This window comes from Pelobates fuscus, chromosome 7, assembly GCF_036172605.1.
Source record: "Pelobates fuscus isolate aPelFus1 chromosome 7, aPelFus1.pri, whole genome shotgun sequence".
NCBI classification, from domain to species: domain Eukaryota; kingdom Metazoa; phylum Chordata; class Amphibia; order Anura; family Pelobatidae; genus Pelobates; species Pelobates fuscus.
The window spans coordinates 187,081,685-187,099,249 of NC_086323.1; the positions used below are offsets into that span (position 1 = coordinate 187,081,685).

Sequence of the window (17,565 nt, forward strand, 5' to 3'; positions counted from 1 at the left end):
ATTCTGCTGAAACACCTTTTTTTCCCCAAAGTAAACCAGTGCAACTTACTTCTCTAGCATCTTTTTATAACATAGATCAGCTTTAATTCAATTTATTTATTTTACCTGCTTCTGCACTCTTTATTTATTTAATTGAATATCCTGTTGGGCCCCTTTCTGGGCCTGATCCCTCCTCGAGCCAAGTGGGGGATCAAAAAGACTTTCTGCACAGCTTCGCGCTCCCTCACTTCACAGAAGGAGTATTGTGGTCTGTACCAACAACAGGTACAGACTACTTTAACCCCTTAAGGACACATGACATGTGTGACATGTCATGATTCCCTTTTATTCCAGAAGTTTGGTCCTTAAGGGGTTAAGGGTACCCTCTTTTGATGACTCAGAATGCTGAAAGTGCAAGGGCACTCTTAAAAGGATCTGTGCCCACAATTTGTGCAGATCAGAAAGCTCACACTCCACTGGACCACCTGTGCCCACAATTTGTGCAGATCAGTAAACTCACACTCCACTGGACCATCAGGAAAGAGGAAGGGAAAGGGAAACATACACATACACAACACTCAACTACCACACATACAATGCTCAACAAGCACACACAGATACACTCAGCCTTTTTCCCATACATCTCTCACCTTTCATAAACTCACATGTATTGGGCCCTGGGCCACCTTAACACAGCTCTGTTAAAAACATCAGTACTTTGGATATTTTTCAAATTAGCTCCTTAAACACATTAGTGGTGGGAGAACACCATCTGGCCTTCTGTAAGGCTTAAATGTATTTAATTGCTGTAGCATGTTTGTTTTATAGATTTTGTAGAAGCAATGTGCTTTTTCCAGAGGAAAGGCTTGTATTCCTGATACTCGCCTTCCTGATGATATGGCAACTAGAAAGGAGCACCTGAGTATCAGTTTCATATGAGAGGAATTCTCCAAGGGTTTAAATAGAGCTGATATTGGAGCCCTTGGGACTAAAGGCAAGTCACAAGATGGAATTAAGGTCTGGATTAAAGTGCACCGGACTTTGAAAAAGGGCATGTGATGAACTGGACCTCATTACGGGTTCTTGGAGGGGCATATTTGCCAGCCTCTTGCCCTGGGACTATGGCCCCTGTGTTAAATCTGGGTTAAAGACTCTGTTTGTGCCTGTGGGGAACCATTTGAACTTTCAAAGTGGCACTTCGAACTCCTGTACTCCCGAAGCCATTCAAAGTGCCCTTCGACCACGTGGCGGCGGTCATCTTGTTTAGTCAAACGCATCCAGCGATGTTTGGTTGTTGAGTGCATGGAACTCAATCGGACCCTCGACGGCGCGAACACCGCTAAACTTTACCTTCCCTGCAGGTTTAGCTATTCGAATGGGATTCGTTAAGAAGATGCCCCATAACAAGACACATACACTAACGATATCCATGATCGGCTTTGTTCGGTAATTCGAACGTTACTTTGAATCCTCAAAGTAGACCGGCTGCATAGCCTGATTCTCTGGAACTGTTTTGGGCATGAAACCATGCATGCGGTCGGTCAAAATGGTACTTCCATAGAATTCCTGAACCCCTGAGCTGATCTGGGTTATTTTTGGATATGTTGGTCACCCAGATCAGGGCTATCAAGGGATGTAATAATTGTGGGGATTTTATGTATTTTTGGGGTACTTTTGGGGTTTTGTAAAATATGTTTTTTGTGTTTGGAGATAATTGAGTTTAGTATACTGCTTGACTCAATTATTTCCTAAGTAAAGGGGAAAACTTATTGTATTATGTGTGGGAGTGCCTTAGATTGTAACTCTATTGTGATTGGTGTATACATTTGTGTCCCTGTCCCCAACAAGGTCCATGTGGATGTCACCCTTGCTTGGGGACTTGCATAAAAGGTCAGTGTGGCTACCATTAAACCATTCCTGCTTCACCCCAAACATAGAGCCTAGCCTCGTGTTTGTAGGGACCTGCCTTACCCTCAACATAGAGCCTCTCCTTGTGCTGTAGGGACCGGCTTTACAAGCTTTATTGCTAGCTCTTGTAAGAGCTTCACAGCTATACCTGCTATACTCTATTGGAGGAGAGACCTTCCCACTGGGAGCTAGGTCCAGGAGTGGTCCAGGGTTGGAAGGGATGGCGAGACCCCCAGCCAAGTTACGGCAGCTAGGAGGCTACTGTGCTGATGGTGTCTGGTGGAGTGCTTGGGGTCCTCGGTGAGCACTAGGAGCATCGATTGATGGAGGCACCTGGTCGGGGAAACAGGCGGTCCATCATAGGGCACACAAAGGCAGCTTGCAAAACTCACTGCCAGGATCCACTAAGATGGCGGGAGCTTGGGACGAGATCTGCACCAAAATTACATGTTTATCTCTGATGTGTTTTCAGTGTTTCATGAAAAGGTTTGTGCAATTCGTTTCGGTACAAATTTAAATTTGGACAGATTTCGGCAATTCGGACATTCGGATGCTTCCGAATGTCCGAATTGCCGAATTTCGGAAGTGCCGAAGTGCAGAACTGCTTCGGATTTCTGAAAAGTGTCAAAACAGGAGAGGGAGGGAAAATTAAGGGAATGATGACCAGAATCTAACGCTAACCCTAAGCCTATCCCTACCCCTAACCTAACCCCCAACCCTAATCCTTACCAAAGTAGGGTTAGGGGTAAGAGTTAGGTTTAGGAGCAGGATAAGGGTTAGGGGTAAGGGGTAAGGGTTAAGGGTACGGTGAGAGGTAGGGTTAGGGAATTGCCTAAGTGCCGAACCGAAGTACAGAATTGCTGAATTTCAGAAGTGCCGAACCACATTTTTTTGCCCATGCACATCCCTATTTATTGCGAGTGGCTAGATATGCCAGTTTACCTAGCAACAATTTGTACTAGTAAATATATTCCAAAATTATAAGTGCTACTCATTTTATAAGAACAAATGTTTCTAAGTATACTATTACATTGGCATTAATGGCCTGTTTATATGCAGAGCTCTCAACAAGAAATGTAATTTTTTATTTCTTCTATTATTTTTATGTCAGACACTATAGTTCAATAGTAGCACTTTAAATTATTAATTTAGTCCTAAAGTCCTGATGTCCTAAAATTATATGGAGTAACATATTGTTTCTATTAAGCGCAGGAAGCGCCAGTAACTGGTAGAGAAAAGTGTTTGTCGGAAGCAAAAAGAAGAAATGGTCAATCATGCATATTCTACTGCATCAATACATCTATTGTAAGTATATCCAGTAGCTGCCAAAAGATTGATAGATTTTGTTATACTATATGTTTTGTACTATATCATATATTTTGTCTTAGGTGCCAGAATGCTGTAAAGGATACTATGGTCCCCAGTGCTTACTGTGTCCTGGTGGGCTAGACAGTGTGTGTTCAAATAATGGTGACTGCCACGGTGGTATCGCTGGAAATGGAGAATGTATATGTAAAGAAGGTTTTCATGGCACAGCCTGTGAATCCTGTGAGCCTGGACGTTATGGGAAAGACTGCCAATCAGGTAACAGGAAGTATTACATGTGTATATTGCCTTAATGTATCTATGTATTGTATGTGTGTGTGTGTGTATGCATATGTGTGTATATATATATATATATATATATATATACAGGGCCGGTGCAAGGATTTTTGCCGCCCTAGGCAAAAGTAAAGTTTGCCGCCCCCCCATGTGACATCACAATGCCCCACCCATATGATCTGCCATGTTAACTAACGCCAGTGCTGTAGTGCCGCCGTGTTTACATTAAAAGGCCTGCAGGGACAGGCTATAGACACCAGAACCACTACATTAAGCTGCAGTGTGTGTGTGTGTGTGTGATGGATGGCAATCTCTTTCTCCTCCTCCCTCCCTTGTCACTCTCTTTCTCCCCCTCCCTCCCTTGTCACTCTCTTTTTCCCCCTCCCTCCCTTGTCACTCTCTTTTTCCCCCTCCCTCCCTTGTCACTCTCTTTCTCCCCCCCTCCCTTGTCACTCTCTTTCTCCCCCCTCCCTCCCTTGTCACTCTCTTTCTCCCCCCTCCCTCCCTTGTCACTCTCTTTCTCCCCCCTCCCTCCCTTGTCACTCTCTTTCTCCCCCCTCCCTCCCTTGTCACTCTCTTTCTCCCCCTCCCTCCCTTGTCACTCTCTTTCTCCCCCTCCCTCCCTTGTCACTCTCTTTCTCCCCCTCCCTCCCTTGTCACTCTCTTTCTCCCCCTCCCTCCCTTGTCACTCTCTCCCCCCCCTCCCTCCCTTGTCACTCTCTTTCCCCCCTCCCTCCCTTGTCACTCTCTTTCCCCCCTCCCTCCCTTGTCACTCTCTTTCCCCCCTCCCTCCCTTGTCACTCTCTCCCCCCTCCCTCCCTTGTCACTCTCTTTCCCCCCTCCCTCCCTTGTCACTCTCTTTCCCCCCTCCCTTGTCACTCTTTTTCCGCCCCATCCCTCCCTTGTCACTCTCTTTCCCCCCTCCCTTGTCACTCTCTTTCTCCCCCCTCCCTCCCTTGTCACTCTCTTTCTCCCCCCTCCCTTTCTCCCCCTCCCTCCCTTGTCACTCACTTTCTCCCCCTCCCTCCCTTGTCACTCTCTTTCTCCCCCTCCCTCCCTTGTCACTCTCTTTCCCCATCCCTCCCTTGTCACTCTCTTTCCCCCTCCCTCCCTCCCTCCCTTGCCACTCTCTTCCCCCCTCCCTCCCTTGCCCTCTCTTCCCCCCTCCTCTTTCTCCCCCTCCCTCCCTTGTCACTCTCTTTCCCCCCATCCCTCCCTTGTCACTCTCTTTCCCCCTCCCTCCCTTGCCACTCTCTTCCCCCCTCCCTCCCTTGCCCTCTCTTCCCCCCTCCCTTGTCACTCTCTTTCCCCCCCTCCCTTGTCACTCTCTTTCTCCCCCCTCCCTCCCTCCCTCCCCACTCTCTTTCTCCCCCTCCCTCCCTCCTTCCCTCCCTCCCTCCCCCTCTCTTTCTCCCCCCTCCTTCCCTCCCTCCCTCCCCCCTCCCACTCTCTTTCTCCCCCCTCCCTCCCCACTCTCTTTCTCCCCCCTCCTCCCCACTCTCTTTCTCCCTCCTCCCCACTCTCTTTCTCCCCCCCTCCCTCCCCCCCACTCTCTTTCTCCCCCTACCTCTATTGTAGCGTGGCCGAGCTCTGTATGGTCCGCGGGTACAGGGAGCTTTTGTTTCCTGTACCCGGCCGGACTAACAGGAAGTGCACACTCAGTGTGCACTTCCTGTTAGTCCGGCCGGGTACAGGAGACAGATGCTCCCTGTACCCGCGGACCATACAGCGCTCGGCCACGCTACAGTGAGGGAGTGACAGGAGGGAGCACTGAGCGCTTCCCTCTTGTCAGCCCCTCTCCTCATGCTTCGCCCGGGCGGTGCGCCCTCATGGACGCACCAGCCCGGGCAAAGCTGCAGCTGCCTGAGGCTCAATACAGAGCGCTCGGGCAGCTGCAGCATGAGGGGGGCCGGCGCTCCTGGCGGCGCCCCTTCCCAAGGGGCGCCCTAGGCGGCTGCCTAGTCCGCCTAACAGGTAGAGCCAGCCCTATATATATATATATATATATATAGAGAGAGAGAGAGAGAAAAGTAATGAAGGGAGCACACTAGGTCTTAAGAAAAATGCTAAATTATTTACTGCATTCCAAAGAATACATCGCTGTGGTATACAAACAAATCAACGTTTCGACCCTGCTGGGTCTTTATCAAGATCACAGTGCAAAATGAAAATTACTTACAATTTATACATAATCGTGTGTTAAGCTTACCATTCAGATGATCGGACAGCCTGTAGACTGAGAAACCCGGAAGTGAGAACCACCACGTGACATCGTGTGTGTGACGTATTGCGTATAGCTTGAATAGCGTAGTTGCTAAGTAACTACGTCCAAGGAGTAAAAACGTAATGTGTGTTGCGTAAATAGCGTAGTTACTAAGTGACTACGTCCAAGGAATAAAACCAAACGCCCGATAGAGGCAAAACGAAAACAAAGAGGCTACACCAGCCTACCAACGTATATACACAGGAAGACAAAGCCCATCTCCCCACAGTCTGCATGTGTACATCTATGTACGTGCTGAATATAAGTGCAGTGAAACAAAGGTGCATAGAAACATCAAAGTGACAAACTGTAAAGTGTGCAAACTGTGTACATACAGTATCATATGCAGATAAGGATCGGGCTAGGTCATGTATCAAGAGTAGGTAACAAGGTCACATTGTAGTATCCATCCATACAAAGTATCTAGGCATTGTAATATATACCACTACAGGGTATATGAGTTTAACCTTTAATTACTGTACCGTGGTATAGGCATTTGCGCTGGGGGCATGGAATTATAGTGTGACTAGACTTACTCTTCATATAGATATGTGCAATTGTATCCCACATATAGATTTATTCTGGGACAATCTAAACCTATTTTCACTTAATCTGTTATTACTACCCTCTATATTAGGGACTGTTTAATTATTATTATATTTAAATCTATTCTGTGTATATAACACATCCAAAAAACAAATTGTAGTAGCTGGTTTTCTTGTTGTAGAATAGACTGTGTGGGTATGTGCATTCTAAAGTAGTAGATTATTTTATAGTATAGAGATAGGGAATTACAGCTGGGTTATCAAGTCTAACAAAAAGTGTACTATGGAGCGCTCGGGCAGCTGCAGCATGAGGGGGGCCGGCGCTCCTGGCGGCGCCCCTTCCCAAGGCCTAGTCCGCCTAACAGGTAGAGCCAGCCCTATATATATATATATATATATATATATATATATATATATATATATATATATATATATATATATATATATATTAGAAGTACAAAGACACTAGTCCTGCGCTCAAACTCTCATTACTCCAGGGCGGCAGCAATGACCATAGTACACATCAGCCAAAATACATATACCGTAGTAAAAACCAAAAAAAAACAGTTACCTGCGCTCTTTCCACATTCCTATGTATTTTTAAACAAATGGAGCTTTTTAGTTACCTCCAATGGCCATGAGAGGATATGCCCACCTGCCACGTCAAGGCAGACCTCTTAGGTGGGTCCTAACTCTAACCATTCACCTTGCTTCCTTGAGCTTCTGGCAAAAATATATCTAATGAGACAGAAAGGGGTATTTTTTATATACATCCCTACATGCTTATTAACCCTTAATAGGGAACACATGGGATGGGCAGCAGCATTGCAACCTAGCTGTGTGATACAAAAGTGAATATAAATACAAAGAAACTAGTCCTGCGCTCAAACTCTCATTACTCCAGGGCGGCAGCAATGACCATAGTACACATCAGCCAAAATACATATAGTAAAAACCAAAGAAAAAAGTTACCTGTGCTCTTTCCACATCTTTTTAGTTACCTCCAATGACCATGAGAGGATATGCCCACCTGCCACGTCAAGGTTTTTACTATATGAATTTTGGCTGATGTGTACTATGGTCATTGCTGCCGCCCAGGAGTAATGGGAGTTTGAGCGCAAGATGCATTATCTTGCATTTATCCACATTAAATGTCTAGTTTACCTAAATCATTTGCCTTTTGGCTCATCCCTCCTGGAACATCAACCCTGTTGCAGATCTTAGTATCATCAGCAAAAAGACATACCTTATGATCAAGACCTTCGGCAATATCACTAATAAAAAATATTAAGAGAATGGGTCCTAATATGGATCCCTGAGGTACCCCACTGGTAACAAGACCTTGCTTTGAATATACTATTTCGACTACAGTGCTCTGTTGCCTGTCACTCAGCCACTGCCTTACCTATTCAACAATAGTGGAATCCAAACTTAAAGATTTCAGTTTATTGATAAGCCTTCTATGTGGTACAACGTCAGAATACTTACTAAAATCTAGACAAGCAATGTCTACTGCACCACCCTGATCAATTATAGTTACCCAATCAGTGGTTTCATAATTTTTCTGCTCTTACTGACAAGCCTAATGGAATTTTCTGTTGCTTTTAAATAATTCGATTTCTCCTGGACTTCATTTAAACTGCTCCAGTCTCATAAGTCTGTTTTCTAAAATCTAAAACTTTTGTTTTTGTGTGGTGTGACTTTTCTTATATTAAATCATACTGAATGGTGATCTCTAGATCCTAAACTTTCAACCTACAGTAATATCTGATACTGAATCTCCATTTGTTAACACTAAATCTAGTATGGCCTCCTTACAAGTTGGCTCCTTAATGACTTGTTATAGAGATAACCCCAGTAGGTAGTTTAGAATAGGTGTGCTCCTGGCACAAGCAGCTATTTTGGATTTCCAGTTAACATCAGGAAGATTAAAGTAACACATGAAGATAACTTCCCCTTTAATCTCATTTTAGCTATTTCCTCAACTAGTACACACAGTTACAGGCCGACAATCACACACACACAGCAACAGGCTGACAGTCATATACACAGCTACAGGCTGACAGTCACACACACAGTGTCAGAGAGACAGTCACAGACACACAGCAACAGGCAGTCACATGCACAATTACAGGCAGACTATTACACAGTTACAGGCAGCATCAAACAGTCACATGCAGACAGTCACACAAACAGTGACATGCAGACAGTCACACACAGTCTCAGGCAGACAGGCACACATACGGTCACAGATAGACAGTCACCCACACAGTCACAGGTAGACAGTTACACACAGTCATAGTCAGTCACACAGACAGTCACACACAGGGCCGGCCTTAGGCCTTTAGGCGCCCTGTGCGAAAAATCTTCACAGCGCCCCCCCCACTTCCCCCTTCCCACACACCCTGACACACGCGCACACACAAACACATGCAGGCAGTCACACACAGACAGCCACACACAAACACACAGACATAGAATGTGACGGCAGATAAGAACCATTCGGCCCATCTAGTCTGCCCAGTCAATAGCATACACAGGCAGACAGCCACACACACACACACACACACACACAGACAGACCGCCACACACACACACAGGTAGGCAGCCACACACACAGGCAGGCAGTCACACACAAACACACATGCAGACATCCAAACACACTGTGGCAGACAGCCACGCACACACACAGGCAGACAGCCACGCACACACAGACCGTTACACACACAGACAGGCAGACAGTCACACACACAGGCAGTCACACACAGACAGTCACACACACAGACAGTCACACACACAGACAGTCACACACACAGACAGGCAGACAGTCACACACACAGGCAGTCAGTCACACAGACACACACAAGCAGACAATCACATAGACAGCTAATGGAAATTTCAGATGAAATTCAGTGTCAATTTGGAAAAGGCCAGCAGTTCTATAATTGAGATCAGTCTAACTGAAAGGATAGGGAAGTTTTGAAATTTCTTGTGACCCCATTATTATTCTTTCTTAATCCACAATGCAAAATGTTGTATGTTTTGTCTGGATGATTTAATATACATGGGTGTGTTAAAAAGAGTTGGGCCCAGAAATGCATGGTAGAAGTTGCTGTGTAAAATATATTTTTTCTTCAAAGGATGCACTTGTACATGCTAACTATTACATGTATGATGACCAACATTTAAGCTAAGAAAAGCATGTGGTTGTCAAAATTTACCCCAAAAAACCTACTCAATCGAAAAAAGGTTGCTGGAGTGCCTGATGTCAATTTTTTACTAAACGGGAACAGGCATTCCAACCTTTTCTAAACAGACAAACAAACTGTAGTCGCAAGGAAATCAATTAACCAAAGAGTATACTCTTATCCACTGTTGTATATTAACCCGCTTTCAAAATATTGGATTTGATGAGGTAAGGTCCTCTGGATCTTTAGCATCTCTTGAGCCTTTATTTCTATTATTCTTCACACTATAGCCAATGTGGTGGTGGATGAAGAGGAGAGGTCCCTTGTTGGGCCTCTTGAAATTTTTTGGGGGGTGTGTCAGGGAACCCTAATTTTCTTTTTAATCGTTTATTTATATTTGTTTTAATATGAAGGGACACAATTTTTAAGTCTGAGGTATCTAATCATGTTTTCGTTATGATATGCTAGGATTTCACAAAAATTAGATAAGCAGTCTTTTTTTAAATTTTCTCCTATCTAATGTCCTTGTGTAGCTAAACAGAAGTGTAGGATTGGTTAAAGTATCATACTAGGGATTGTGCATGAGGATAATCTGGAATGTACATAATTATTCCACTCTTCCCATCTGGCAGTGTCTGTACTCCCTGAGAGAACCATTTTCAAAGACATTTTGTCATAGATCTGGTTATCTGGAGTGCTGTTAAAGGCATCCATCATAGTGACTTGACAGTTTTGTATTTCCTCACTCTACACATTTGTACGGCAATCAATATATTAATTAGAGCTCACAATTTGGCAATGGAGCAGTATTCTTTTGTTTTTGAAAAACTTTTTTAGGCTATGGGTCACAGGAATTTGTAGTGTTTACACCTGCTTAAGTAATTAAAAACAACTCAGCTACATGAAAAACGGAACTCTGAATGTTTGGTGTTAATCTAGACAAGAACCATTACAGTTTTGCTCTAATAGATCTCTTTCACCATTCACTGGGATTTATATTATACTCTGTGTTCTTACCTTCTCACTTTCATTGTCCAATGCAGAAGTGGCTTCATCTAGAAGTAGAACTTTGGGTGAACGAATAAGAGCTCTGGCTATTGCTATCACACACACACACAGAGACACACAGACAGTCACACACACACAGTCACACACAGGCAGACAGTCAAACACACAGACACACAAGCAGACAATCACATAGTTACCTCTGTTCCTTCTGGAGGCAGACAGGCAGTGCAGCTCCTGGATTCTGGTTGTGGGGGGAAGCAGGGACTCCTTCCTGCTTCCCCTGCAGCAATAAGACGGCATTTTAGCCCCACCCCCGCCGCACGCTAAGCCCCGCCCCCGCCGCACACTAAGCCCCGCCGCACGCTAAGCTCCGCCCCCTCCGCAAATTTTTTTTTTTTTTTCCTTCTGCCATGTGTGAGCTGTGCGGCCACAGGGCGCCCCCTGCTCCATGGCACCCTGTGCGGCCGCACAGCTCGCACACCCCTAAGGCCGGCCCTGGTCACACACACAGTCACAGCTGTTTAAAAAAAAACAAGAGTAAAATGCACACACTAAAAAAGGGGGAATACAGCATGCGTCAGAATGGGAGGGCCACTTCATGAAGACATCAAATGAAAAAAAAAAAGAATATCCAGACACACCTGAGGTTTCTCCTATAAGGTAGTCTTTTTAATTGAAACAAGGAAGTGACGACAAAGTTTCGGCTCCTCTCTGAGCAGCAGCAGTAACAGCAGGTTGTGGAGGCAGCCTTAACCAACACCTGCACTACCCATTTGGCTCCACCCCCACTTTCCTTACTTACTGGCTTTAAAGTTCTACTGCTGAATTTCCAGGCCCCTGCGTTTGTGTGCTGTGTCGGACGCATGGCACCTCTGCTGCCATGAGACCCTGTGTGACCACTCAGCTCGCAAACACCTAAGTCCAGCCCTAGTGGCACCCCCTAAGTAGTGACACCTGGGGCGGACTGCCCTCCCACTCCCACCCACCCTTAGTACGCCACTGCCTAAAACTGCGAGCATTTGTAGACATGACTCTAAGCTTATAATTTTTAACACACTTGCTACAGTTAAGTTCTGTCCTTGTTTTTGGGGTCAATTGGATTGATGTTTTATCACCCCTTTTGTCCCCCCTCCTAATTTAAATACTTCCTAGCAAAACCTCTGAACTGCTCGCTGAGAACATTTGTTCCCTTTTGAGAAAGATGCAAACCACCTTTTTTGTACAGTTCATTTGTATTCCAAATAGAGCTACCATGAAAAATGAAGCCAAATCCTTGCTCCTGACACCATTTCACAAGCCACAAGTTAAAGTCCCTAATATGCATCTGCCTGTCATTCTGAATGTTATACTCAGGCAGAACTTCAGACAATGACAGTGTGGAATCAACCTGCCATATTTCATTGGAAAGAACACAAAAAGCTTAATTTACCTCTGAAATCTTTTTTGCAAGCCAGATCATTTGTCCATAGATGGACGAGTACATCCAATTCCACTTTCTACTTTGCTTGATTAACAATATTACAAATATGTCTCCTGTCTCTGTGAGCAGTAGCTCTAGTAAGACATCTCACAAAACCACTATTGTTCAACTCCACACCTCTTATGATAGGTGTGACAGAGCTCAGATGTGACAGAGCTCTCTGTACCCCCGGCTGGGTAGCTCCACCACGCTTTCTTCCTAGCTGGAACCAGGAAGCCTGAAGCGCTTCTACCCCAGTCACCACGACTTGACTGGGGTCCTTCTGGAGCTTTTCCACCCGCCCAGGTTGCAACTCTTGGTGTGAGCATGGTTAAATCCCTGCTCACAACAAGTAGTCCCATGGGTCAATCAGTACCTGGGGGTCCCTTCCCTGTCACTCTCCACAGTTTTAACTGGGAAATACATCTACTGATATCAGTACTGGTATTAGCAAAGGGTATTCCTTAGGGTTACTACTAAAGTAGTGTTAGATTCGGAGTAAGGTTAGGGCTAGGTTTGTGTTATTGTGAGTGTAGGCTTAGTGCTATTCTAAGCCAGAGGCAGTGTAGAAGGAGTGAGTTAGCTCCTAAATGGCATATAAATAGGCAATAAGGCATGACCTATATACCATTAAGGTAAAGCCGTTTTGATGTTTAGCATAACTCTTTTAAATGCTCCAGGTGAAAGTGTTTGTCTGCTATTTCTTCACATTCATTTATCTATAGTGGGACATCAAATTATTTGCCAATGTTTTCTTTTCAAATAACTTTTATTTTTTATCTTGGTTAATTTCTTTCTGGGTTATAAAAGCACATGTTATTCTATATTGATTTTAAACAAGACACACTTAAAGGGACACTATAGTCACCTGAACAACTTTAGCTTAATGAAGCAGTTTTGGTGTATAGAACATGCCCCTACAGCCTCACTGCTCAATCCTCTGCCATTTAGGAGTTAAATCCCTTTGTTTATGAACCCTAGTCACACCTCCCTGCATGTGACTTGCACAGCCTTCCATAAACACTTCCTGTAAAGAGAGCCCTATTTAGGCTTTCTTTATTGCAAGTTCTGTTTAATTAAGATTTTCTTATCCCACGCTATGTTAATAGCTTGCTAGACCCTGCAAGAGCCTCATGTATGTGATTAAAGTTCAATTTAGAGATTGAGATACAATTATTTAAGGTAAACTAGAAAAGCTACAATTTCTGGGGAAATTGTGTGAAGTGTTCTTGCCTCCACCAGTAGTCTACAACTGGAGTGGGCGGAGTAAGTGTTATCATTTATATAGCACATTTAATTGCAACGTTGTTGCACAGCTACATTAAACCATACATTTATAAAAACATTAGCAGGTGTACAAAAGGCCCTGTCTATGACATCACTTGCTGCTGCAGCCTGGCACAGGTCAGAGTATTTTGGCGGTTGCCATCTTCAAATGGTCGTATTTTAAAAACTATAAATCCTACAGCGAAGAGCTTTATATTGTGAGAATCACAAGACCCAGACCTACATTTTGATGTCTCTGCAGTATTAACAATGAAGGCACAGTCACAGTTTAGAAATTGCCCTTCAAATGTGAGCTTTGCAGAGTGGAGTTTCAATGAATGTCAATGGACGGCGTGAATTGCAAACAAATGGTCATATTGTGAAAACTATCAGGACTATGGCTTAGCTGTGGACATTTTTAGTGGCAGCAGGGATAGCTGAACGTTTTGATATAATGGGCCTGAAAATGAGGGAGTGGTGGCAGTTTAGAAATCATGTCCTGATTTTTCAGCTTTTGCCAGCTCCCACTCTAGCTTTGCCATTCATTCCTATGGGACAAATTTCGCCACAAGAACGACGATATTCCGTGAACCATTCGCCAAAACGTTCCACAAAGTAATAGCAATCCGATCGGGAACAATCTGCACGTTTTGGTAAATTTTTGTCTATGTAGTGTAAAAACTGTGGGAGGAGTTAGGGTGGCAAATTTGGCTATAATAATAATAATAATAAATATGTGAGATAACATTAAGTGGTCTTGCTATGCAAGAACACTTAATTACATCTGTTTGAAGGTGAAACCAGTTTTTTTTTCAAGCAGGCTCTGTCAATCATAGCCAGGGTAGGTGTGGCTAGGGCTGCATAAACAGAAACAAAGTGATTTAATTCCTAAATGACAGTGAATTGAGCAGTGAAATTGCAGAGGAATAATCAATACACCAAAACTGCTTTATTTAGCTAAAGTAATTTAGGTGACTATAGTGTTCCTTTAACCCCTTAAGGACACACGACGTGTGTGACATGTCATGATTCCCGTTTATTCCAGAAGTTTGGTCCTTAAGGGGTTCATTCTCTGTAAATGTTTATACATAATTTGAAACAATGATACTTATTTAAAACGCTTATTTTGATCTAGAATGTGAATGTGTTCATGGAAGATGTAATGATGGATTAACTGGAGATGGGAAATGCCAGTGTGAAAAAGGCTGGATTGGAAAGAGCTGCGAAAAAGGTATGTTTGTATTTGACCCTTATAACGGTTACAGCAACAAGGCATACGTATGGTTATTTACTAAAGCATGAAATGTCAAGAAGTCAAAATGAATTTTAAATTTTAGGCAAAAAATATCTGAATTGGAAACATTTACAATATCAGCTTTGTTTGAATTTTTCTATTTGGTACCAAAAGTTTAAATTCACTTTGGATTACTGAGAATTCCCACTTTACAGGATTATTCGCTAAACACTGGATTTTGTCTGAATGGACAAAATCCTGTGAAAATGACCGAATTTACCAATGACCAATTTAAAGCCAATTGCGGTCAGGATTCAGCTAGTTTGACTGATTCATTCATTCAAAATAATTTTGAATATATCTGTATGCAAACCAATATAAAACATAGGAATCATACCTAATATATACCGAATACATCTAGAAGTAAATTGATGATTTCACAACTATTTTGACAAATTGTTTAAAAACCCTCGGCAGCACATGGGTTAATTATATAATGGCAGGGCAGCACTTTCTACCATTAAAAAAGTAAATAAAAATGGTAAGGGGGTCAATAAGACTGTATTTTACCTGCTACGTCGCAGGAGGGGACATGTCTCCTTACATGTTAAATCTAGCGACTGGGCAGCCATTGGGTTGGACATGCAATTATAACATTTATAAGGCAGGTAGTGATGTCCTGAACTGTTCGCCAGGAACCGTTCGCCGGCGAACATAGCTTGTTCGTGGCGAACGCGGCGGGCGAAAATATGCGATGGTCGGGCCGCCCCCTATTCGTCATCATTAAGTAAACTTTGACCCTGTACCTCACAGTCAGCAGACACATTCCAGCCAATCAGCAGCAGACCCTCCCTCCCAGACCCTCCCACCTCCATGAAAAATAGGGGGCGGACCGACCATCGCATATGTTCGTTCGCCACGAACAAGCTATGTTCGCCAGCGAACGGTTCCCGGCGAACAGTTCGGGACATCACTAAAGGCAGGCAATAATAAGATTTAGACAGAAGAGATAATGCCCCCTTTGTGGCAGGTAGAGGCCCTAATAATAATCAGGACCTAATTCCCTCCAGTAAGTTAACCATCCTCCAGTTAAAATAACCTATACCCACTGCCCGGGTAAGGTATGGTGATATTCTGTACAAACTGACCATGGGTGAGGGTTGCGGGGACACTAGGATATCTCATCCATTTTATTTTTTTAATAAACCCCTACCACTGGACATTATTCTATCCACCCCTCATTATTTATTTTAAAGTTCTCCATGGGGTAAGACCAAGCAACTGGGCCGCAATGAAGATTTAGTAGATATGGGGCAAGTGTGGGAATACAAACCTGATTTTTTTTTTTAAATCCAGGCCCAGATTTGAATCATTCAGGTTCAGATATGAGCAGTTTGGCAGCATTCAGCCTGCCTGAAATCGGACCTAACCTTTTGGTGTGTAGATAATGTTGCTGTAGTCTCACTGCTTAGTTCTCTGCAATTTAGGAGTTAAATCACTTTGTTTATACATCCATAGTTACACCTCCATGCATGTGACTTGTGCAGCCTTCCTAAACCCTTCCTGAAAAGCAGACTAGATTTTCTATTTTAACTTATTGCAGTCTGTATAATCGAAAATGTCATATCCCCTACTCTCTGAATAGCCTTCTACAACCTGTTGGAGCATACTGTGTGTGATTAAAGTTGAGGTTACAGAGCAGGAGATTAAAACTTCTAAAGCAAGTTAACATCTGATATTTTAAACAATTTTTCTTTATGCAGGCTGTGTGAGTCACTGCCTAGGAAGATGTGACTAGGGCTGCATCAACTGAAACAGAAAATTGAGCAGTGAGTCTAAAGGGATCTATGCACTAAAGTGACTTCATTAAGTTAAAGTTGTTTTGATGCTTATAGTATCCCACAGTCCAGGATTTGGGAATTACACAGTTGTGTCAAAGGAGTTTTTAGAAAGAAAAAAAAAGACACTTTAGACACAGCAGGGATAATCCCTAAATCCTCGACTGGTAGGCAGTACTTGAGGACTGGGTTGGGAACCCCTGCCTTAAAGTGTTTCTGTCCTTCTAGTACTGGATGAACATGAGATCTACACGAATATTCTACTTGTTTTATTACATATTTTACTCATTTACAGATATTCAAAATGATTTATGCAATGGCACCTGCAGTGAATATGCCAAGTAAGTGGTTATTTTCTGGTCTCCCTATTTAGTGTTTCAATTACATTTTGTGTTTTTTTTAAATAAATGGTATTGTGTTTGTGGGCTCCACTTTCTGAATATGTGACCATTACATATCTCTTCAATAATTAACCCTCTAATATGAATAAACCAAATAAGTTATGATGCGGAATAAGTGATCGAAAACCCCTGTAGCAGACTCATTCCCTTTTGTTCGGTTGTCCTTACCCCCTTGTTCGTCTCCTGAATGGATGGTGTGTGGTCCCACTTTTTACACCTCCCCGAACACCGACTTCCCCTTGCTGTTAACCACAAATTAGATGATTAACTCAAGTGCTTTCCGTGGGTGGCCGCCATTCGTATAACCGAACGCACGTGTTCCAGTCCATGGCCATTTTGTTTCCTGAACACAAGCAGCAGTACATGGTCGTCAAATGCCTATTTTCTGCCACGAGGTCTTGCGAACCTGGGCAAATATGGTACCGCTGCCCATTCAACTTCCCGACCAATTACACAAACGACGTTCGGGAAATAGGAACTACCGACTATGGGGAGCATTCGCTCCCTAAATGCCAGGGGGAGCATTCCTCTGTGTTCGCACAGGAACTCCTGAAAGGAGACCGGTCGTTGTCCTCAAATCTCTGGAACTGTTTTGGGCCATCGCCTGTGGGATATAGACTATGACAGACAGCCTGTACTTGCGAGCACCATAAGCACTGCACTGGAACACCATAACCACCGTAAAGCCCACGAAACACCGCAGCTTGGTTGGGGGTCTTGCCGTCCTCCACCCAACCTGGACCCAAGACCAGGATCCAGCTTCCAGTGGGTAGACCTCTCCTAGTCCAGAGAGCGTAGCAGGAACAGCTCTTACAAGAGCTAGTGATTATACTCACAGGAGTATTGTGATATAGCAATCCCCAGAGTGAATGTA

The 17,565-nt window shown here is 43.7% G+C and overlaps 1 protein-coding gene across 1 annotated transcript in view; it reads left to right on the forward strand.

The window, feature by feature from the left end:
- STAB1 (stabilin 1) overlaps positions 1–17,565 on the forward strand; it is a 426,801-nt gene that overhangs the window by 211,670 nt on the left and 197,566 nt on the right. Inside the window, exons 37-40 of the mRNA XM_063426973.1 lie at positions 3,100–3,192; positions 3,276–3,471; positions 14,354–14,449; positions 16,586–16,631. Coding sequence (XP_063283043.1) covers positions 3,100–3,192; positions 3,276–3,471; positions 14,354–14,449; positions 16,586–16,631 — 431 coding nt within the window. The remainder of the gene's footprint in view (positions 1–3,099; positions 3,193–3,275; positions 3,472–14,353; positions 14,450–16,585; positions 16,632–17,565) is intronic.